A 23,479-nucleotide genomic window follows, 5' to 3' on the forward strand; every position below is an offset into this window, starting at 1 on the left:
GACACTGTATGTTTCAGAGGAGATCATTTATTTCCTGAATTACTTAAAAAAACCTGGGCTTGAGCTCACACCCTACAGACAAGTCTATACTAATTAAATCACTGCCAACCAAGACCATAATAGGTACAGCTTGTACTGGTCTTCCTCTCAGGTCTTTCTTACACCACCAGGTTATCTAGCATAAGGCAAGCCTCAGTAACAGCCCAGAGGTATTGCAAGGCTTAGGTATGGCATTTTTGCTTAAATCTCAAAGACTTTTGATGTGTTTTGCTGTCTTACAGGTGGCCAGCAAGTACCCACTCAGCTCGGGGAGCCTTGACAGTGGCTCAGTGGCACATTTGTAGGTGCCTGTCTTAAGAGAGCTTCAGGCTCCACTGATGATATTAACTGGATCTCCATCAAGAGGAGCAGGCACCTGCATCCCCATTCTTCACCCAAAAAAGTGCTTGCATTTGGAGCTAAACCCCAACCTTGGTAATTCAGAGATACAGCTCAGAGTGCCTGAGCCAACTATTTCAGCTGAAAGTTCTTTACAGAAATGCCCATTTTTCAGTCTGCATTTGAACATCCTACTGCAATAGAAGTTGGGCCAATGATTAAGGTTCCTGGACACTAAAATAGTACAAATAAATAATAACAATATAAACACATTATAAGTGCAGGTGTCTCTGTCCTTGCTGCCAGAAAATTGTTCAAGTCCAAAAGGGAAAAAATATCCAGAGTTTCTATTCCATGGCTTAATGATGTTGCAAGATGAACCATTTCTAAAGGTCATTGGAATATAAATGCTCTTTTTGGGGGTGCTGACCAGACAACATGGAGCAAATAAGCACATGGACAGGTTCACCACCACAGCTGATTTGGAAGGAAAAATAAATATTTAAAAATATTTTTATATTCTAATTTGGTTTGAGTCGGTTTGTGCAAAGAGAGACAAAGGTAAGGCTACTCTATTGTCAAAAAACATCCTCAGACTAGCAGGGAAGTTGCCTCTGAGATTCTGCTTCAGGGTCTGACACTTAAATTACCTCTCGAATGGTCCTTGAGAGTTGGACTGACTCATCTCAACTGCAGTTCATCACGGGATCATAGAATGACAGAATATCCCGAGCTGGAAGGGACCCCAAAGAGTAGCCCTTAAGTCAGTTCCCTTGCACAGCTACCTGATCTTCTGTGGCTTCTCAGTTGGACTGAGCATGACAGCAACAATTTTTCTTGACAAAGCCCAATAATAACTTCAGAAGATATTTCCTGTGCCTTCAGCAACAATGAGCCTTCTAAAGCTCCTATATCAACCCTGTCCTTTTGTCCATACAGGTATCAATGTGGGGAATCAGGTCAGAAAACAAAATCAGACAAAGTTAAAATTGCAGAGGAAAGGGAGATTATTTTCATGTCCTAATCTAGTTTATGCGCAGCCAACTCAAATCAGTTGGCCCTCAACACCATGGGGACAGCACAGAACAGCTGACATAGGTTTCCATACATAACTCGAATGAATATCCATGTAACTACAGTAAAAGGAAACCACTTTTCTTCCTGGGCATTTTTGGGGTATAGTCTAATTAAGAAAAAAAAAAAAATTGCTGATAAAATGCTTTAAAAATCTAATGCCACCAAAAGTGCTCTTAAGCATAAAAGTAGTTTTGTCACAAAGTGAATGTAAGCATTTTCTTTAAAGAGAAATATGGAACTCTGCAGTAATATGTCCAGAACAGAGTGCCACTGCAGGAATAGGAACAATATTTTACCTTTCGTGCAGTTAGCTTGGAGGAAGAGTCAATTTCAGCATCCCTTGATGGGGCTAGAATTTTGTGTGGTTTTAATTAACATAAAATTTGCTAACATTATTTAGCTTGTGCAAAAAGGAAAATTACTTAATCCTATGTCAGCAATTTTCTCAGATGCATTTATAAAATTGCTAACACATGCATATATATGTTTAATTTGCAGGGAACACGAGCTGAGAAAGTGTGACATTGTTTGGATGGATACTGTCAGGTATCTTAAAAATCATACATGGATAAAAATCTTCCTTCAAAATGAAGGGGAAAAAACAAACAAACAAACAAACAAAAAAAACAACAACCAATCAATCTAAGAAAAACAAAACACAACTAAAGCAGGGAGTTGTACTCAATGATCCAAGAATTCAAGAAGCATTTGGACAATGCTCTCAGGCATATAAAGAGATTCTTGGGGTGTCCTGGGTAGGGTCAGGAGTTGGACTTGATGATCCTTATCAGTTCATTCCAATGCAGCATATTCTGTGGTTCTAAAATCTTTTAAATCCATTAGAAATACTGTCTTCATTCTTGCAGGCTGCTGCTAAAATACTTGCAAACTAGATCCTATACCAAAGAAAAAAGTCTTAAAATATGTAAACCAGTATCAAGTGGTGTTTTGCAGGGCAAGGCTCCCAGCTGGACACAAGGAACTTCACCTGCAGAGGGTCTGAAGCCCTTGGATTGCCTCTCTGACATCCTCCACAGACATGAACAGCTCATTACAGAACTCCTGCCACACAAACCATTTCTAGATCATTTCTCCTGGTTACAAGGGCATAGACTGCCAGGGCAAATAAATGAGCAGTCAGTATCTGCTGTCTAGCAGTGTGCTGCTTGTTACATTACATCACCAACAGCTGTAGCAATGGAAGCTCATCATTCTTCCCCAAACTTTACCCGTTATTGAAACGGAATCCTAAAGCCAAAGTCCAGTTTGTTAATTTACTATTGAAAGGGGAACAGATGAAATGCTCATTTTTATTCTGAGCGGTCAGCTCAGTGTGAGGTTGTATCTTTCCTACTTGAGGACATTCCCACGGATATTTTTCTTATTGCAGGGCTGACCCTACAAAGTGATTTAGGTCTGCTGAATTTGTCTGCAAAGTTAGTGAGAAACTAAGCCAGAGGTGTCCGTGTTATCATAATACAGGGCAGGATGGGCTGATCCAAGGTGGAGTTAAATCCTCTCTTATGATTCTTAACATAAACCACAGTATTTTGCCCTTATGATGTTATGGTGCAAGCTGGAGCACTAACTTGCCAAAAGCTTTAAAACAAAGGGGCTAAGGGGTCATTAACTGAAGACATCCCCTTTCCTCACAAAACACAAATCAGTGATTTCCCTCTTCAATGATGCTGCTCTAAGCGCAAGCAATGGGGAAATCACATACGAAACACCTCCTTACATCCCTGTTCAGAGATGTTGAAAAACTGTAGAAAGTAAAAGTAATTGCTTGCAGACAGACAGACTTCTCTCATTCACAAGAGAAATTATTTAGCTCTTAAAAAGAGAAACATAAGCTTCATAAATGGTACAGAGGAGAAGATCACACATGCTGCATAGTTCCAAATCCTCTTTTGCCACAAAACTCTGTTTTTTCCACGTATTGTACGAAAATGAAGAAATCATTGCTTACCTGAGGTCCAATAAGACCATTGATTCCTGGGAATCCTGGTTCTCCCTTTTTACCCTGCATGTTCAACAGAGGAGAACATATTAGAGAGCAAACCAAATGCTGCTATTGATTTTCCGAAGTCTGTTACCCCCAAACTGGTAAATCAACGTAATGTGAGTACACAGAACACAAAATCTAGAAATGAAGACAGCAGACACGATTTGGAAATGAAATTCCAGCAGTCTTTGACAGTCCTGTATCTTCCAAATTGTGACAATAATCCTAAAGTTGAGGGTTGTTCTCATGCACATCATGGCATCTCCTACACTCTGCAATCCCACCTGGCTTCTCCCTACAGACAGGTAAGGAAGTCGTGGTGCCGAGATGCAGCCAAGGGAGGTGACAAATGTAGACATGGGCTGAGAGGTAAAGCAGAGTCCCTTTGGTTCCCTGCACTGCTCCATGCATTAAGATATAAAATAATTAAGAACTTTGGTGCATGGTTGAATAGAAAAGATTCACACTCTCTAGGATGGGAAACAGGAATCTGTGAGGCAATTGTAAGTAAGGGTGCCATTAGCACCAAGGGGCAGAGCTCACTGACTTCTCAGCAAGTAAAAATTATCCCTTCAGGGGAACCAGGGAACTTCACTGGTGCAAGGGAAGGACAAGCCAAGACCTGGAGTATACCCTTGCACCAAGGTCACCTGTATGGATTGCTGCAGCATCTCTGTCCCCATGGGTTTGACCTCAAATAATTCAAAAGGAAAAAATCCTACACAAGAAAAATGAGGAAGAAAGGATGGAGAAAGCACTGGAGTTAAGGCAGAGGTTGGATTTGTTTCTCAACCAAACAGGTGACATGCTGTGTTACTTTAGGCAAGTCACATATTTTATAAAACTGATCTATTCTTCCCTCATGTGTAACAGACACTGAATCATTAATATTTCTGAGGCTGTTAGTAATATAGTAGGAGGGTACAAGAAGAGTCATGCAAATATCTGAGAAACAGATTTTTTTCTCTCTCATTTCTCCTTCCCATCCAGACTGATTTTCTTTTTAGAAGGAAAATATAATTAAAGAAGTTTCATGTCCCTGATAATGTGAATGGTCATACAGATGCTTAAGATTCATATATAAAATTTTCCTTTTTCTTCATTGAAATAAGTGCAGAAACATCTATGAACAACAAGCTTTCTGCTGACTTAAATGAATGAAAAATCTAAACCATCAAAAACAAAACAAGTTTTCATCGTATTTTCCTCAGTTGTGACTGAGATTTATTAGCTGGTGTGTCAGAATCAGTCATTTTACTTGTTTTTCTCATAAAAAAATCCCCAACAACCCTCCACTTCAAAACAATGAAAATCAGCGGTCATATACAAAAGAATTTTAGAAGAATATTAAAGGAGTGATTATAGGGTCCTCAGATATCAGAAGGAATTTGTAATCATTGCCAGGACTCAATACCAATAAAAATTTGAATTATATATTCCAGCACACCCACTATTCATAAATGTTCCTTCTACTTTTCCAACATCCATCATTTCTTTTCTTGTCAAAGCCAACAAGAGCCCATTTTTAATCTGAAGGACTCATCGCCACATGATTTAACAAATGTTTTCTAGTTAAAGATTATCATTTTGCCCACTGCCAAGGTGACTATGCAAAGGACACTGTTAAAAAACTCAAATAAATAAATAATCTTATGAATAAAGCACACAGGATGTGGTGTGTGGGGCCAGACATGGGAGATGAGCCACCTCCAGCTTCCTATCCATGTGGGAGCTACACGTCAAGGTGGCTACTTCCAGAGTTACAACATTGAAGCCAGAACAGAGAATCACCGAATCATGGAATCAGTCAGGCTGGAAGGGACCACAGTGGGTCATCTGGTCAAACCTCCCTGCTCCAGCAGGGTCATCCCAGGGCACAGGCACAGAATTGTGTCCAGACAGTTCTGGAATATCTCCAGTGAGGGAGACTCCACAGCCTTTCTGGACAATCCGTTCAGCACTCAGTCACTGCACAGGAAAGAAGTGCTGCCTTGTGTTCAGGTGGAACTTCTTGTGCATCAGTTCCTGCCCGTTCTTCTTGTCCCATTGCTGGGCACCAGGAGCAGAGCCTGGTCCATGCTCTGAGCCCTCCCTGCAGACACTGACAGACAGGGATGAGGTCCCCTCTCAGCCATCACTTCTCCAGGCTGAACAGGCCCAGCTCCCTCAGCTTTTCCTCATAAGAGAGATGCTGGGGTTTTTCTCTGAGGCTTGGTCCCAGGAACAGAGGTAGATTTGTTACCAGGCACATAGGTGTACCCTGAACCCAGGAGTTCCCAGTTTTAGTTTTATTATTATTATTATTACTTATCTTCCTGACTTACTTGGAGTAGGACATTCAATAAATGCTACTATATTATAAATACATTTCCATTAATTTTCTTTTCATAAGATTATTCTTACTACCCTATGAGAATGCTGTATTATTTTTTGCTATGTATTGATTGTACCTTGTATCTTGGAAAGATTTTATCAACACAACTTTATAAAACTAAGCTGCAGTCCAGCACAACAAACTCAAAATGGTCTCGATAGCTCCTACTTCATGCCTGTGTGGGAAGTACTGCTGTAGGATAAATGTTTTCTCTTGGTCTCTTTCTGAGATTTCAATCACTTGAATGAATTTGTAACATTTAAAAAAGAGGCAAATTCTTGAAATCCAAGTTACTGAGTACACTTCAGAAGAACCCTATGTTTAGTCTGTACTGGCCACAGATCTGTGTGCTTTCCAGGAGCATGTCATATGTCTGCACCTTTTGCGTCTATTAAGAAAAAAAAATTGGTTTTATTTCCAACAAATATTTCAGTAGATCAGGTATCAAAGACGTAAGAGCAGAACCAAAGCACTTCAGTTCTCTTCATTTTGACAGAAGAAAAAGGACAGGAAGAGGAAAAACAACCACAAAACCACCATAAAAGTGAAACCAGGCTCTCAGATTTCTCCTTCTTCAGGCAGTTTTAATAAATTGAGGACAGTATTGTCTGTCACTCAAAGGTCTTACAGGTCACATGAGAACAGCAAAGCATTTTTTTTCACACGGTGTGCTCCTAATGTGAGGGTATCGTTGTCAAAATGCAGACCTCCAGTGCCAGGAACTTCTGACTAGTAAAATGAACACAACCCAATTGCTTGGTTCAGGATGAAATTGTTACCTCCTGCCCCCAGACAGGATCTGTGGAGATCCACCAAGCCCAGGACTTTGATTCATCTCATGTATTCAGTCATTGAATAATGGCCTTTAATTAAAAAATATATCTATTCATCTAAGATGCCTGGTGACTAATAAAGACCTTTAGGAGAAGTCTAACTAGCTAGACACAACAGAGTCTAGGGAAAAGTTCAAAGACAGAACAGATCAAATGACATCTATAGTCAAATGATCATTAACAGGAGCATTTTCCGTCCTGTTGCAGATCCTGACAGATCACTGTCCTTTACCCAGCTAATATGCTCTATTAATCTTATTCAAGAACCAACGTTTCACAGCAGGCTTTAAAACCAGGGTAATTCCTAACTTACCAACTTTTGAGTAAAGCACTGCAGAGCTATTTTCTAAAGTGATATTTTCTAAGAACTGAGAAATTACAAGAAAGTAAGTAAATGCCCTTTTCCACTGAGGCATTGACTAAAGGCTGCATGCACTATCTTCCCAAGGAGAAGATTCCTAAAAGTCAGGCTTACAGCTAAATTTAATAGCATGCAATCCAATGGACAGTCTCTAGAAAACCTCTTAGCAAGGTGTGTATTTCTTCCCTGTACTGTTGTTTGCTCATCACCCTCCTATGCTCACAGGTTCTCACACAGGCTGATAACAGCACTGGTGCTGACTCAAAGCACTGCAGGCAAACTCCATGTTCTCCTTTAAGGAGTGAGCTATCATCAAGTCTCTGTGATTACTTAAAAAAGTACTGAAATAGCAGTACTGAGACCCAAGTGACTGCCTCCAAAAAGGCTAAGCAGGTATCTCACTTCCACTCCTATTTGTTGACTCCCTTGAGGGCAGAGAGACCCTGCAGAAAGACCTTGAAAAATGGACTGGGCAATCACCAACTGTACCAAGTTCCACAAGGGCAAGGGCCAGATTCTGCACCTGGGATGGGGAAACAGTGGATGTATGAACAGACTGGGGAATGAGAGGCTGGAAAGCAGCTGTGGGAAGGACCTGGGGGTCCTGGTCAATGGAAAGCTGAATATGGGTCAGCAGTAGCCTGGCAGCCAGGAGGGACAACCCTGTCCTGGGGGGCATCAGACACAGCATCACCAGCCAGGCAAGAGAGGGGATTGTTCCACTCTGCTCTGCACTGGGACAGCCTCACCTCGAGTCGTGGGGGCAGTTTTGGGTGCCACAATATAAGAGAGATATAAAGCAATTAGAGAGTGTCCAAAGGAGAGAATGGCCTTATGAGGAGTGGCTGAGGACCTTTGGTCTGTTCTGCCTGGAGGAGACGGAGGGGTGACCTCACTGCAGTTACAACTTCCTTGAGAGAGGAATAGGAGGGGCAGGTACAGATCTCTTCTCTCAGGTGATAGTGACAGGACTTGAGGTAACAGCATAAAGCTGAATTGGGGAGGGTTTAGGTTGGATATCAGGAAAAAGTTTTTCACCCAGAGTGTGGCTGAGCACTGGAACAGGCTCCCCTGGGAAGTGGTCACAGGACCAAGCCTGACAGAGTCCAAGAAGTGTTTGGACAGTGCTCTCAGGAACATGGTGGGATTCTTGGGGTGTCCTGTGCAGAGCCAGGAGTTGGACCCAATGATTCTTGTGGGTCCTTTCCAAATCAGGATATTGTATGAGTCTATGTTGTCCAGTGAAATGTTCTTCATAAGAACAGGTTGAAGCAAGGAAAGGCAGGTTCAGAGTATGAGTGTAATAACATCAGGCCCAGTATGAAATTTACCTTTTAGTAGTACTCAAATATTTGAGACATAATTCCATGTCAGAGAAAATCCAACATTTTTTCATACACAGGAAAACTAAGCTCCTGGCAGAGAATGGTACACCAGCTACCACTTTTGGGAACCCTCTTTTTGAGTACAGACCAAACAGAAAAGAAAACAAAAAGGACTGCAAGAATCTTTACACTCATTTGACTTCCAGGACAACAAAATTTCTCTGGAATTTCAAACAGACTCCATTTGTAGTGGTTCTGCACACTCAGTCATATCAAGAATCCCCTTGGCAGTAAGGAGAGCACATAGCAAGAAAGAACCTGCCCTGCATTCAACCTGTCGACTCCAAGAGGTACTGAAAGTTCCTGCACCATAAATAAGGAGTATAGGAAAGGATCTGGGCCTCAGGATTCTTATATAAGTAGAAAAGTACATGTAAGGTGGGTGAAAGCAGCAAACCTTATTGAACAAAGCTGTCCTGAGCCTTTTGAGACTCAGATTAAATAAAAAAGCAACTCACCCTTTGACCTGGCAAACCAGGGACTCCAGGCTTGCCTTCCAGACCAGGATGTCCCTTTAAAAATGAAAAGATTTAGAAAGTTAACAGAATAAGAAAAACTAGTGAACTATATAACAATTTCCTATCTGTTTTGTGCTACCATTACTGCATGGGTACCCAGACAACTCTTACCTGATAATTATGTTGTCCTGTGAGCAGAAGAGAATGAGTAAACAAGATAGAGAAAAGTGACAATGCCCTGATTAAATACAGAGCACACAACTATATTTAAATTACATTATTCAAACCAGATTTACCTAAGTAACACATCTTCATAATGCCATCAGTTTTACAAAAGCCAATCAACAGTGAAACACAACAAGCAATTCAAAAGAGAAGAAACACGGAGTGTTTGCAAATGAGGCAGCAGTGACAGTCTGAACTGAGACATCCTGCAGAGCTGGGTCATAAAATATAACTAGAAAAGGCTACAATTTAAGTCAGAAGTAAGAATGTGGGCATGTACAAACTTTCAAAAATTGTGTTGAAATATAAACACACATACCCAATTCCTAGTTTTCATCCACAAAATATTTCAGCCATGACCTTGTGGCATAATGCCAACCCCTTTGACTGCAACTATTCCCTGACCTTCATGACATGACAGCTCAAAAGTTATCAGTCAGTGCCTCTCTGAGATGTGCTGAATGCCCATACAGCTCTTCAGGACATTGGAAACAGAAAGCCAATCAGGTTCTGCATGACAACAGCCTTGAGGCAAAGTCTGCCCATGTCCTGGTTGTCACCTCCCTGTGTTCAGACAGGCCGTCCACAGCACAACACCTCCTCTCAGCAATGAAGAAAACTGCAGGCTGTGGGCACTGTTTAAATATTTTATAGCCTGAATAATGTATAAGACTTTCATATGCCTCACTCCAGCCTGAGTTTCAGCTTCTGAAATTGCAAGCAGTGAGAGAAACAACTTACTGGAGGTCCAGGAAGTCCAGGCTGGCCTTGTGGTCCTCGTGGCCCAGGCTTTCCCTACAGGAATGTTTGGGGTTTTTTTTAAAAAGTGTTAAAGTATCTTTACAAAAATGTGCATGGGCACATTAGACATGTTGTCTGTCTTTACAGGACCTATACCACCCCCTTCCCCACAAGTCCTGAAGAACCAATGCAGAGACCAGCTGGTTTTCTCCTTAATCTCTGGCTACTCGAATTATCAGCACTCACTAGACTGCAGACAGAATGATCCACCCACACTCAGCAGGCACTTATCCATATCTGGCTCTCTGATTTTCAAAGGTCCAAAACACTGGGATATCCTGGATATTCCACTACAATACTCTGTGCTGGGGTTTGGTGGTGGAGAAGAGCAATTTTTGCATAAGCAGCTTCCACCAGCATTTCCCCCAAGCCTGCAGAGCAGTGAAGGGCTTTAAATCATCATTTATATGATGTATTGCATTACATTAAGTAACAACTAAATGCAAATTGCACATCTACCAACACAAAATCAAAATTTAAATATATATATATTTTTATACATAGGACTAACAGACTGACACAATGGATATGTCCCCCCGATTTGAGTGCCCGGGTTCAGAGAGAAACTAGGCATAAAAATCAAATACAGTTTAACATTAATGTTAACACACTGCTGTCCTTAAATAATTGCATAGCTGACTCCACAATTTGTACTTCTCATTCATGTAAGATTCACTGCATATGAGAAGGACATTGCTCTTTTTCTTTTCTTGGTTATTTTCTCCACTGTGAACAGGAAAATTTATTTCTTGATGGCCTGATAATGCTTCCATCCACCTTCCCTTTAAAGTACCATTCTAAAGAGAAATCTAACCTAACAGGCAACAGAATTACATTAAAATATCCTTGCAATGAAAGAAGAGATATTGAGTCTCTCTTACTTCCTCTCCTTTTAGGCCTTCAGTATGCACCTGCAATAGAAATGCAGAGTCATAAAGGATGGAAAGAGTAAATACAAGGCAGAAATAGAAGGCCAAATATGGGCCCCCACAGGGTATTTTTCTCCCCTTGAGGTTCCTTCAAGTTTCATGATAACTCCTACAGCTCCTCAAATCCTGTTGCATGCTGGGGGATGCTTTCTATTTAAAGAGCTCAGACTGACACAAGGTTTGCTCACACAGTTACCTGGGAAGTGATTTGGGTGGCTGTATAAACAGTACGAACTTAATTCATTATCTCATCATATAAACAAGTTAGTAAATTCCCCAGATCTTGTTTTATTCTAAATTACAAAGTTCTATTGAATGCAGAAGGCATCACATAACAAGCAGACTGGCTTGGGATATGCCCCACCTGTTAGGCTCATTTTCAGATGTTATACACATCTTTCAAAATTTCTTGGTAACTACTGTCCCATCATTAATATTACATTTAAGCAGGACAACAAAATGTTCTTACCCAAATAGGGTGTTTTTTCATAGTTTTCTTTTTCTAATTCCTTTACTTTCTACCACATTCTGAGTAAGGGAATTGCCTGCTGACTTCCCCATGATTACCAGGGAGCCTCTCATTCTTGTCTTTAGTTGAAGAGTACTGTTTCCTATTTTAATCCTATTTTTTTGGAAAGTAAAAGGGATACACCCTAACTGATTTGTTACCTGCCTGTACTGAACTCAGTTCTAGACATCTCCTCTGCATACTTAGTGGTAAATCTTTCTCCATTCACTTGGAGATGACCTCTTCATACAGACAATACTAGTCTCTGGACATCCTTACATCCCAACCAGAGATGTCTCTGGCGTCAGTGAAGGCACTGCTGACTGTAGAGGGATTCCTTGTGGAACAGGGGCATATGATACCCCTGGAAAGACTGGACAACCCAGGGTTGCTGAGGAAAAACCCCTGAACTGGCCCCTGGCTGCAAGCAAGCCTGGAAAGCACCTGGCTCCAGGCAGCCCTGAAAGTCCTTGGCAAGTTATACACTGGTCGTCTCCCCCGCTGATTAGAGGCTGTCTAGAGGGACTGGGTGTGAATCTTTGCAAAAGTAGATATAAGTCAGCATAGCTGAACAATAAAGGGAGAACGATGCTCAAATCGTATCGGTGTATGTGTCGTTACTCTGGCCAGCTCTCCAGACTCGGTCCCTAAAGCTGAAGGCAGAGGGATGCACAAAGGATGTTAATTTAGTGCCATGGGAAAGATAAATCCCACTCTTCTGTTTTCTCTGTTTAATTTTTTCATCAGTGCTTTCCTGATTTCAGCACATCAAGTCCTAGCTGTCTTACATTCCACCAGGACTATTTCAGATATAAGCCACGGAAAGATCGTTCCCTCTAATCAGAAACTGCCTTTTTCTTCTCCTGCCCCAACTCTCTCAGTCTGTGTCAAAGACACTCAGCTACTCAATACTGAAATTTCATTTGCGTTTATAACTTTCACAGGCTCTGTGTACCAAAGGCCACTTGGAATCAACTGTCAGAAACCACACAGTCTCCTGTCACAGTATTGCTCTGTTTGATGCACTTGATGCAATGCTTTCATTGCCTCAAGTCCTGATCTTCACACTTCACAATCCCCCAAAATTGTGGCAGAGCATCTCCTCATTGGAACCTGTCACATGTCTTCTTCAAAGGTCTTCACTTTTTAAAACTTCTTTAAAAAAAAGAGCAAACCAAAAGTATTTAAGAACAATCTCTCAGTGAGATCCTCCCACCCTGCACTTCAACTTTCTCTTCTCATGCAATAGTGCCTACAAAGTTTGGGAAATCTAAAAAAAAAGTCTTACTAAAGTGCCAGGCAATCCTGGAAGTCCTGGTTCACCCTGCAAGAAAACATAAAAGAAATGAAAAAACACACACAGAACACAACATGGCATAATATATGACACAGTGCAAAACAAAATCAACATCCTGAGCATGTTTTCCAACTGTTGTTGTACATTCTTATTTTCAATACGATCCCGTAATTAATAGATCTGGACACACAACCTCAATTAACTCTGTTTGCTCTGCTCTGCAGATGAATGCATACAGGAACTGGTTGTAGTCTGTATTACTGTGATGATTTTACATTAATTTTAATGACATTCAGTGACTTAAAATGAATGATGCACTTGGATGCACAATAGCATCAGATTTGGGCTTCAAAAAGTCTTGTATTTGCTCTGTACACTTACCACATAAACAAACTGCTTGATGTGTAAATCCCTAACAGACCCCCAACAAGATGGATATTTAGGAGGTCAAAATGCTTCTGTTCATTAGTGACCAAAATAACTTTGCAAAAAAAGTGAAAAATGGTACCATTTTCCCCAAGTCATTTTATAGAGCGAATCATACCATAGTGTTTGCAGGACACTAGGATGCTATACCCTCTTTCCATGATTTATTGCCATCTAGGCTATCAATTTGTTCCAGTTCATTTTTCTTCAGTGATGTCCATCATTTATTATGCTTTAAGACTGTTTATACAGAAGGTATATCCTTTACTTTAGGCACAGACTGGTGTTTAATTTATCACATAGCTTCCTTCCACACTCTATTTATTCATTACTCATGTAGGTCTCTGAATGACCCAGCATATTTTTCACATTTCTTTCTCTTAAGTTCAATTACTATGTGTTATTTATTCAGAGCTTCATAGAATGGTTTTGGTTTGAAGGGACCTTGACGACCGAATCACTGAAACATTAAGGTTGGAAAGACCTCCAAGGTCATTGAGTCCAACCTTTGACTGAACACCACCACAGCAACAAGACCACAGCACTGAGTGCCACGTCCAGTAGTTCCTTGAACATCTCCAGGGATGGTGACTGTACCATGTCCCTAGGCAGAACCTTCCAATGCCTGACAAACCTTTCAGTGAACAAATTACTCCTGATGTCCAACCTGAATGTTCCCTGGCATAGTTTGAGGTCATTTTCTCTTGTCCTGTTGCTGGTTGCCTGCAAGTAGAGACAGATCCCAACCCGGCGACAACCACTTGCCAGGGAGTTGTAAAGAGCAGTAAGGTCCCCCCTGAGCCTCCTTTTCTCCAGAATAAATACACCCAGCTCCCAAAGACACTCTTCATAGGACTTACACTCTAGATCCTTATCAACTGCACTGCCCTTCTCTGGAAATGCTCTGGCACCTCAATCTCTTTCTTGTCATGAGGAGCCCAGAACCAAATGCAGAACTTCTCCCCAGTGCCCAGCACAGAGGGACAATCACCACCCTGGTCCTGCTGGCCACACTATTGCTGACACAGAATGCCAGGAGGCCACTGGCCTCCTTGCCCAGCTGGGCACACGCAGCCTCACATTCAGCCTCTGTTGGCCAGCACCTCCCGGGCCTTTCCTGCTGGGCAGCTTTCCAGCCACTCTGCCCCCAGCCTGGAGCACTGCAGGGCCTTGTTGGGACACGAGGGCAGGACCCAGGCCTTGCTCTTCTTGAATCTCATCCCGCTGGCCTCACACCATCCAGCCAGCCTGTCCACATCCCCCTGCAGAGCCTTCCTACCCTGCAGGGCATCGACACCCCCATCCACCTCGGTATCATCACAAATTTACTACTGAGGGTACACTCGATGCCCTTGGCTACATCAGCAGGAAAGAAACTGAAAAGGACTGGGCCCAGGGGACACCGCTACTGACCAGACGCCAACTGGATGTGACACCATTCCCCAACTCCCTGAGCCCAGCCATCTCAACAGTTCTTAAGCCAGCAGAGTGCACCTGCCCAAGCCCTGGGCTGATGGCTTTTCCAGGACTGTGCTGTGGGAGACGGAGTCAAAGGCTTTGCTCAAGTCCAGGGAGACTCCATCCACTGCTTTTCCCTCAGCCTTGAGGTGTGCCACACATTTATCAAAGGACAACACATTGCTCAGGCAGGACCTGCCTTTCCTAAACCCACACTGGCTGGGTCTGATCCCTCGGTTCCCCTCTATGGGCCATGCGATCCCACTGACGACGATCTGCTCCAGAACCCTGCCGGGCCCCGAGGTCAGGCTGACAGGCCTGCAGTTCCCCTCGTCCTCCCTCCGGCCCTTCTTGGGCATGGGTGTCACACTGTCTGCCCCTCCCCAGGAAAAGCCCTGCCGGGATGGGGCACCGGCAGGAGCTTGCCCGCTGCCTGCCCAGCCCCTGGCACGCAGTGGCCCTTCTCCCCCCGCTGGCATGGCCACTGTCCCGCAGCCCCCGGCCCCACGGCGATGGCGCTCCATCGTCAAGACGGCCCGGCGGGCTCTGCGCCGGCTCTTCTCTTTCAGCTGCCTCAGTAGGCAGCTGGAGGAGTGAGCCCCACTGCCAGCACCAGGACGATCCCCAAGGATGACTGCTCACGCTGAGGCAACCACCTGCCAAAGGTAGGTCCTGCTGCCAGCCCCAGCCCGACACGCCCAAGACAAAAGAAAGGCATCCTGGGCAGGGAGAGCCGGCTGAGGATGGATTACAGCACTGCCTTGTAGAATTGCACAGAAGGTGGCAGAGGGGACAGCTGGATGAAGTGCTATGAACTCAAGGCTGATGACTACTCCAGGAAGAGAATAGAAGTAATTGCTTCCCATCTCTGCATTCTTGGATAAGGGTCACTTACTTAATCCAGAGGAGATAAAGAAATACAGAACTGGCCATGCCTTTCCACTCACGCCAAAGAGCTATGTCAGAAATACCAAAACCATAACATCATCTCTAACAGAGAGGGAAACATAATGCTTCCCTGAATACTCTACGACTCTGTAAAATAACAAGGTCAAAATTGCTGCTGAGAGCAGTGAATAATTATTTTGCAGGTAGGAGGCTCAGAGTCATTTTGTTGTCACTTTCTGAGTCAATTCTACATCTCCTGGGTCAGAAAAACAGCTTCTACACAAGCATATTGACATCTCTACCCACATTTCTTAGATGAGTAGTATTTTTTGACCCAAACTACAGTATTTCTTTCTACTCCCACTATGAGCATTAAACTAAGAGCAGAGGAATCAGACACAACACTCACACCCATTTCAGACTGAAGCCATGTCAGAAAAGTGAAACATTTAAATGTATCTAAACTTCTGTTATACACAAATGAAATAAATATTAGTCCAACAGCCCTGACTTCCAGCACTGAGGGCCCAAAGAAGAATTAACAAATGTGTTTCTAAATCCACTCTGTGCATCCCATTCCAACTCACCTTTTCTCCTTTGGTCCCACTAGCACCAGGGGGGCCGGGGCTGCCAGGAGGGCCCTATAAAGAGGTAAAATTGAGAGAAAACTCTTTGTTTCTAAAGTGCAGGAGAAACATAAGGCTGCAGGTATTGGCAGCACAAACAGTGATATCCTATTGCAGTGGGGAGGAACTAAGAGAACACATGAGGCTACTTTGACTCTGCTGTACAGAGAGGAAAAAGAATAACAATGGAGATGCCACAGCAACCACAATAACACCAATCCAATTTCAGCTGGTTCAGAAGAATTGCAGTTCAGTGAGTATATCAGTGTCAAACACAAAATTTAGTATAAAATGCAGGCACGAAGATTTACCCCCTTCTAGGTGTCTAGACATGAAAAAGGAAGAAATGCTTCAGATAACTAAACTTCTGCAACAGGGTTTCACTTGGAGAAATTGTTCCTTTGAAGTAGTAAACAAACAAGATTCATCTTCATGTCTCTCTGCAATTTCCTACTTCATCTATGTTTGCTACAAGTATAAACCAGTTCCTTATCCTTTTGTAACACTGAAAAACATGTCCATCTTACAAGGATAGTGATAAACACTAACTAGATACATACTTCTTGGTACAAAGTAAGCTGTGACTGAAGGATAGAACAGGATGCAGATGCTGCACCCCGGAGGCTTCAGGCTCAAGGGTGGCAATGATTAGCTTCATGGCTTTTGGCAAATAACTTATGGCCTCTGCTTCTCACTCTGTTCTTTGCTATTTAGACCAGAAGGTCCTTGGAAGGAAAGGATGCCTCTCATTAAGTATCATTCTCTGGGTAATGAAAACAGTCTTGCAGAATCTACAGATAGCGGTTTTAGACAAAGCATTGTGTGTCTGATCAGCAGAAATGTACTGATCTTCTAGGCCATTTTCTGTTTTCTTTTTGTTTTAAAAATGTAAATAGTTCCAAGCCTTTTTTATTGCAAACAAACCCAATATATTAAATCCAGTTCTCTTCCTTTCCTGTTGTGGGCTTAAACAACTGAATTTTTATGAGTGCTTTCTTATGTATTTAATGAAAATTAAGACAAACATTTAACTTATCACGTTTAAAGGACTGGCATTTCCTGTAAGTGTATATTGCATTCTAGTTTAATTCTAAAACCAAACAAACAAAAAAATAAAATGGTGCCATCAAAGATCCTCAGAATAGGGACATGTTTGGGTACTGTCATGGTTCAGCAGCCACCAAGGGTAAGTATCAGTTTTAGAGTCAACTTCCACTCGTTCCAAAGAAACACTTCATGTTACTGAGCATTTGCCACATACCTGTTTCCCCTCCACACCTGGCTTTCCAGGGAACCCATCCAGGCCTCTCTCTCCCTGGAAAAAAAAAGAGAAAGAACCACTATAATTCAAATCTGTGGTGTTTAGGTCACTGCCCTGAAGGGCATGTCCATGTTATCTGCTCCAAGAGTAATGAATAAGGAGAGAAATTCCAGCCAGCCCCATAGAGAAAATGGCAAAAGTTCCCACATCTGTACCATGAAAAGTTGCTGCAACCACAAGCAGTGGTGTGCTAGTTTTCCATGTTGGCATCCTTCCTCTGCCTGCTGAGGTGGGTTCGTGTAAACTGGACAATGGGCTCCAGAAGAATGTCAGCCCAGATCAGCTCTTAAAAAATAATGAAGCAATCCACCAATAGGTCAGTTTTAGTCAGTAAAGAAAAATCTTTTATTTTTCACCTTTCCTTTCTGTAACCTGGGGGAAAAATTAATCTGTTCCTGTATGTCTCCAGAGCTGGACAGTCCACAAAGTCCATATGCAATTGATTTCACTACTTTATTACCTGAAGATATGGGTTCTTTCCCCTGTACCTAAACCTGACTCTTTTTTATTGCTGCACTTCCAGACTAGTAAGTCCTTCCTTAACCCCCCACAGAGGGAACTGTTTCTTTCATCTTTACAATGACCTGTTAAGTATTTGAAGATTTACAAAACTCCCACTTCAAATTTCTCTAGACTAAACAACCATAATACTTCCAGCTTTTCTTCATGGCCATGTTTGTCAGTCCTCTGATCATTTTTGTCGCACCCCTTCGTGCAATGTCCAATTTTTCCACATCTTCATTGTAGCTGGGTGCATGAAACTCAACACAGCAAGCCTAACTTTGAGCAGAAATATGTTTTCATGTTTTGTAGACTATTCTTCTGTTTAAATCCCAGGAGAATGTTTACTTTACACCAACCCACCTTCCACAAGACAGCTCCTTGATCAGTTGTTCCCAATCCATAACTGCAATTTGTTGTCCTATGTGTATGAAACATCCTGCAGTGCCCCTTCTCAATGTCATCTTCTGCTTTGGGGGATTGTATTTACACGATAATTTTGAATTCTGACCCTGATCTCTACTGTTCTTCCATATTCAAGCTCAACATATTTCATATTTTATAATCAAGGTTCTTGATAGAGATAACTGGATCAATTACATACTTGTGCTGAACTTCACTTTTCTCCTACTGATTGTGGCCTTTGACCATTCCAACCTCTTTAGTTTAAAAACTCTTAGAAACAGGGACTTTCTTGTGCTCTTTAAAATCCTTAAATCCCTGTAAAGTGAAACACAGATTTTGTTTGGATGCTGCACCCATAGTTGAATATAAACTATCAAACACACACACACAGTGCCAATGTTAATATGAATGTGTATGTAAAAACAAATTGTACAAGTAGAAACAGTGACAGAAAACTAATAGTTTTATGCTACTTTTTAAATGTTTTTATATATCTTAAATCCTTTTAGACCACTGTTATTACCTGCAAACCCACACAGCACTGGATTTAACTAGCTCCTTTGTAAACTACATTGATTCGGCAAGTCAGAAATAGGTTTGCTAATCACTGTTTATTTTTCCTCCTTAGAAAGTCAATCAATCTTCTAACATAAATGTTATTTCAAATTATGTATTCAAGGAATGAAATTAGAGGGACCCATATCCTACAGAAAGCAGCTGAAAACCAGTGTCAGACACCCAGATCCACTTGCTTTGGAGGTGATAGTTTCCACATTAATGTTTTCCTTTGCACTGACTGAACTACAAATATCCTGAATCTAAGACTTTCAGCAAGCAACAGCCTGGTATATTGCTGACAAAATGTGCAGTCCGTTCCCAGGAGAATTTTTAACATCAATACACTGCAGCAATGAGTACTTCACACATGCTGGTTTAGCTGCCAAAACAGAAAAGTGTCGATGTTCTTACTGCTATCAGTGGGGGCTGGGAAAGGCAAGTGTATTTTTTATACAAGCAAATACAAAAAATTCCATTTGAAAACTACTGTTTTTCTGCTGTTTCTTCAGAAAAATCTGTCATTATAAATATTTTTTTAATATTTTTCCATTTTTTAAATAAGGCTACTCAGTGAAAGGCAGTTTTCTCCCAACAGAAAGAACAAACACATAAAAGTTTCATTCTCAAATTTTCACTTTAAGACTCAATTTCTTTCTCCGGTGTTCTACTGTTTTATTTTTTTCTTTTAACCACTGGAACAAAATGGTGAAGACTCACAAGCAATCAGGGGAAATGACAATTCTGCCAAAACTTCAGTGCTGCTCTCTGGCCTCTACCATTTAGAAAATTTAATGATTTGTTGGAAAAAGTATTACCCAGGAGTCTGTAGGGCCCTGGAAAAGGCTGGAGGAGAAAAAAAAAAACACTGCAGAGGGATCTGACAGCAGAAGACCAGCCCTGCTGCCTCCTTACACAATTCCTTCTCCATAAAACAGACAAGGGTTTACAGGACAGACACAGGATTATACAGCAAAAGCAGTGCCCCTTGTCACACTGAACTCCTGGACGTGCCTAAATCAACATGCCAAATATCACATACAGACATGGCTCCTGCTGGCAGGGAAGTGCATCATATTTATCTCTGGAGTCTGTCCTGGGGTCTACAATGAACTCACTGGATGCAAAAGGGCATGGGATTTCCCTCACATGGTGCAGTGATTTTCTTAAAGTGCAGGTGTAACCAGGACTACTGGATTTGGGAACCTCATTATAAAACCTCAACATTTACATCCGAGGTCCCAGGATATGTGAATAAAGCAGCAAGGTGGATGGGATACTTAGGGCTTTTTTGGTAGTAAGGGGGAAGACTTGATAGAACAATACTCAGTGCATGAACCAGTGCTCCCACCTGATATTATAACCCCTTTTCTCCTCAGGCACAAAGGAACACAGATTGCGTAGGTGTCAGTATTCGGGTTACAGACTGAAGAGCAGACAAGAAAATATTTGGCCCACCGAATTTACGCCCACTGTTTTCACAGTAGTACTGACTGGTAGAAGTTAAAGCACTGGCAGTGGGTGCACTGAGACCATCATTAAAACCCGGAAAAAAATCAAACCACAATTGTTGTAGCAGAGATTTGGCTGCTTCAGGGGAAAAAAAAAAAAAAAAAGGATGGGGGGAACCTCTAATTGTGCAGATCCTTCTAATGAAACAAAACCTAATTCATTTCTTCCCCACTTTAATCTTCCTCTACTTAGTCAGCTGCCTACCCACACACAGCTCCAGCTTCCTCTCCCATCACAGTGATGTCAGACAGATATATTTTCTTCCAGGAGCCAAATATTCCAGCAGATTAGACAGTGTTGCCTCTGGAAAAGCAGCAGAGGCACTGGCTAGACACAGGACACCTATCCAGTTCTGCAAAGGGCTGAGGGAAAAGCATGAGGAAGATAATGTACAATCCAGCCATTTGCTCTAGCTGCAATAACAAGGAGAGGTAATACAAAATATGATCGTGGCTACTTCATCATAGACAGCAGAAAGGACACTGGTAAAGAGAAACACAGTATCTCACACTAAAGGTCTACTGATAATTTTTCCCAGTAGGCAGAAATTTGGTGTTAATGGTTGGGTTTCCTCTCCAGAAAAAGATAGGCACTGAGAAATGGGAACAAAGCTACGCCAGCAAGATGATGACTCCCTCCTTTACACAAACACAGGCAAAGTTGCCAGACCCTCCCTGGGATAAACCTGTGTCAGGACCAGCTTGAGTCGTGAGTGAGACAGAATATTTTTGGGGGGCCTTGAGCACTGCCAAGCAGGTCTACAGCAGAAGAGGGTGCACATCTGAAGTCTCTCTGAACACAATGAGCAAACTGAAATAACTAAGGCTTTGTGCCTGCCCAGCTCTCCTTTTAAATACTTATTCCAGGTATAATAAGCACTTGGTTTCTTCCTTGAGCCACAAATATGGTTCAAATCCCAGAGTGACGTGCTCTGTAAAACAGCTCTTCACAGTCAGGAGAGAACATGGAACTGGGAAACAACTCCTTTTGGGTGAAGCATTTAACATAGGACAAATTACCTGGCGCTTATTTCTAGTGAGTTTATGGGGATGGGAGAAGAAAGAAGCATAGGAAGTTGGAGAATGTGAAAACCTGTAATGAGATAGGAAAATGTTGGATGCAGACTTGGCAGTCAGTGATCATTCTCAACTCTCAGGTTTGTGGACACCCCTCCAGATCTCCCCACTGGCAACCTTCACTCCTCCTCTCTCTCCTCCATCCCTGGCTACACAGACAAGAATTCCCTGAATGTGTGCTTAGTAGACAGCACAGATCCCAAAAGCCCTCCTGCACACCTATGGGAGGTGGAGAGCACTTGGAAGTGCAGCACAGTGAGGCAACTCCATCATTCAACTCCCTCCAGAGCTGCTGGTAGCAGCCCACCTCACCTAATGGGCAAAGGAAAGGCCTGGCTTTTCCTAGCATGAAGCAGAAATACCTTGTCTCCTCGTGTTCCCTTTTCTCCTCTTTCTCCTTGTAGACCCTAAAAATAAAAAGAAACAGAGATTATAAAGCTAAATCCAAGTAGAGGCATAGTTATCTCCTCTAATTAGTCACCAAATCAGTGTGCACATCTGCACAAGCTATTCAAGTGAACCTCAAGGACATTTTCTGTGTTGCTAGTCCTCAAAGTTGGCTGCAGGCATGGTCTAAGCAGACCCAGAGCAGGGACCACTTGTGAGCCCAAGAACATCTGTAATATTATATTGCCTGCAGACACATGACCCTCCTGCCAACAGCAGAGTGGAGGGACAGGAAACACACCACAGCTGCAGATGGCCTGGAAAACAACCAATGCTCTGAATTTTTCATGTTTCTTGTAAACAATGAGAACTTCGGTAGAGGACAATACTGATGAGAAAACCTATCGCATAAACAAGCAAGAATTCCCATTCCTGGTGGGTTTGGATGTGGTAGCCAGGCAGACAGCAGGTAGCTTTGAGAACTGGCAAAGGTTAGATGCTCTCTGTCCTGGGGGCCCAGCACATTTTTGTGCTATAAATCCAGTGCCAGTGTTCCTCAGGACTGCATAATTCATCTCTTCCCAGCTACACCAGAAGCATTGGTGGAGCTCAGTTTGATGTAGCACTAACACAGACAATTTCCTCAATGGGCACAAAGGGATTTCACCTTGCTTTGGCTCAGCAAACACCTTGTATTTTACCTTTATTGTAGAAATAGAGCAATCAACTAATAGCTATAGAGAGACAAATACGCTCAGTCAGTAGTGACCTCTCTAAAACTGCCAAAGCTTAAAATGCTTCCTGCTCTAATAATTTAAACTTCGGTTTACTTTACACTATAGTGGAGTCTTACCTCCAAGCTAATGAGAGCTCCATGTTTGGGTGTATTTGGCCCTCAGGGTGATTTACATAATCATCTAAATGGGCAGGGTATTTTATACTAGAGCAGGTTGCTCAGAGCCCAGTCCAAGCTGGCCTTGAATGCTTCCAAGGATGAGGCATCCACCACTTCTCTGGACAACCTGTCCCAGAGTCTCACCATCCTCATAGTAAAAACTATCTAACCTAATCTAAATCTAACCCTTTTATTTTAAAACCATTACCTCTTTTCCTATCACAACAGGTCTTATAAGAAAGTTTGGCACTTTTTAAATATTGAAAGGCCACAACCAGGTCTCTTCAGAGCCTTCTCCAGACTGAAAAATCCCAACTCTCAACCTTACCTCACAGGAGAAGTGCTCTAGCCTTCCTACCATTTCCATGCCCTGTTCTGGACCTGCTGTCAGAGGTCCATGAATCTTTTCCTGTGCTGGGATCCCAGAGCTGGATGCAGCACTGCAGGTGGGTTCTCATCAGAGCAGAGCAGAGGGGCAGAATAATTTCCCTCACCTGCTGCCCATGGTGCTTTTGGGCTGTGAGTGCACACTATCAGCTCATGTCCAACCTTTCATCCACCATCACCCCAAGTATGTCTCACCAGGGCAGCTCACAATCTTTTCATCCCCCAGCCTGTGGGAGGTGGCCTCAACCCATCTGGGTCATCAAATCTCAGAAAATCCAGACAGCCTTTCCAACACCAGTTTAAAGGCTGCTTACTAAGCTGGGACCACAAGACAGAGGTGCTAACTGGATAGAATCTAATTTATTTTGGACTGCTGTCTGTTCATTCAATGCAGGTTTTTCCCCTGAGCCT

At 42.4% G+C, this 23,479-nt stretch overlaps 1 protein-coding gene across 6 annotated transcripts in view; it reads right to left on the reverse strand.

The window, feature by feature from the left end:
• The window catches only part of COL22A1 (collagen type XXII alpha 1 chain), a 221,579-nt gene that overhangs the window by 72,751 nt on the left and 125,349 nt on the right, over positions 1-23,479 (reverse strand). For all 6 annotated transcript variants that reach the window (XR_006017383.1, XR_006017382.1, XR_006017384.1 and 3 more), the window contains exons 17-24: positions 21,762-21,806; positions 17,291-17,344; positions 15,991-16,044; positions 12,623-12,658; positions 10,779-10,808; positions 9,838-9,891; positions 8,872-8,925; positions 3,425-3,478 (exon numbers count right to left, since the gene is read on the reverse strand). Coding sequence is in view for 3 of the 6 variants with exons in the window: in XM_042036305.1 (XP_041892239.1) it covers positions 3,425-3,478; positions 8,872-8,925; positions 9,838-9,891; positions 10,779-10,808; positions 12,623-12,658; positions 15,991-16,044; positions 17,291-17,344; positions 21,762-21,806 (381 nt within the window). In the remaining 3 variants the exon portion in view is untranslated. The remainder of the gene's footprint in view (positions 1-3,424; positions 3,479-8,871; positions 8,926-9,837; positions 9,892-10,778; positions 10,809-12,622; positions 12,659-15,990; positions 16,045-17,290; positions 17,345-21,761; positions 21,807-23,479) is intronic.

The sequence above is a fragment of the Corvus kubaryi genome, unplaced genomic scaffold, assembly GCF_017639235.1.
Source record: "Corvus kubaryi isolate FWS band 111438036 unplaced genomic scaffold, C.kubaryi_AGA036_p1.0 37385, whole genome shotgun sequence".
NCBI classification, from domain to species: Eukaryota; Metazoa; Chordata; class Aves; order Passeriformes; family Corvidae; genus Corvus; species Corvus kubaryi.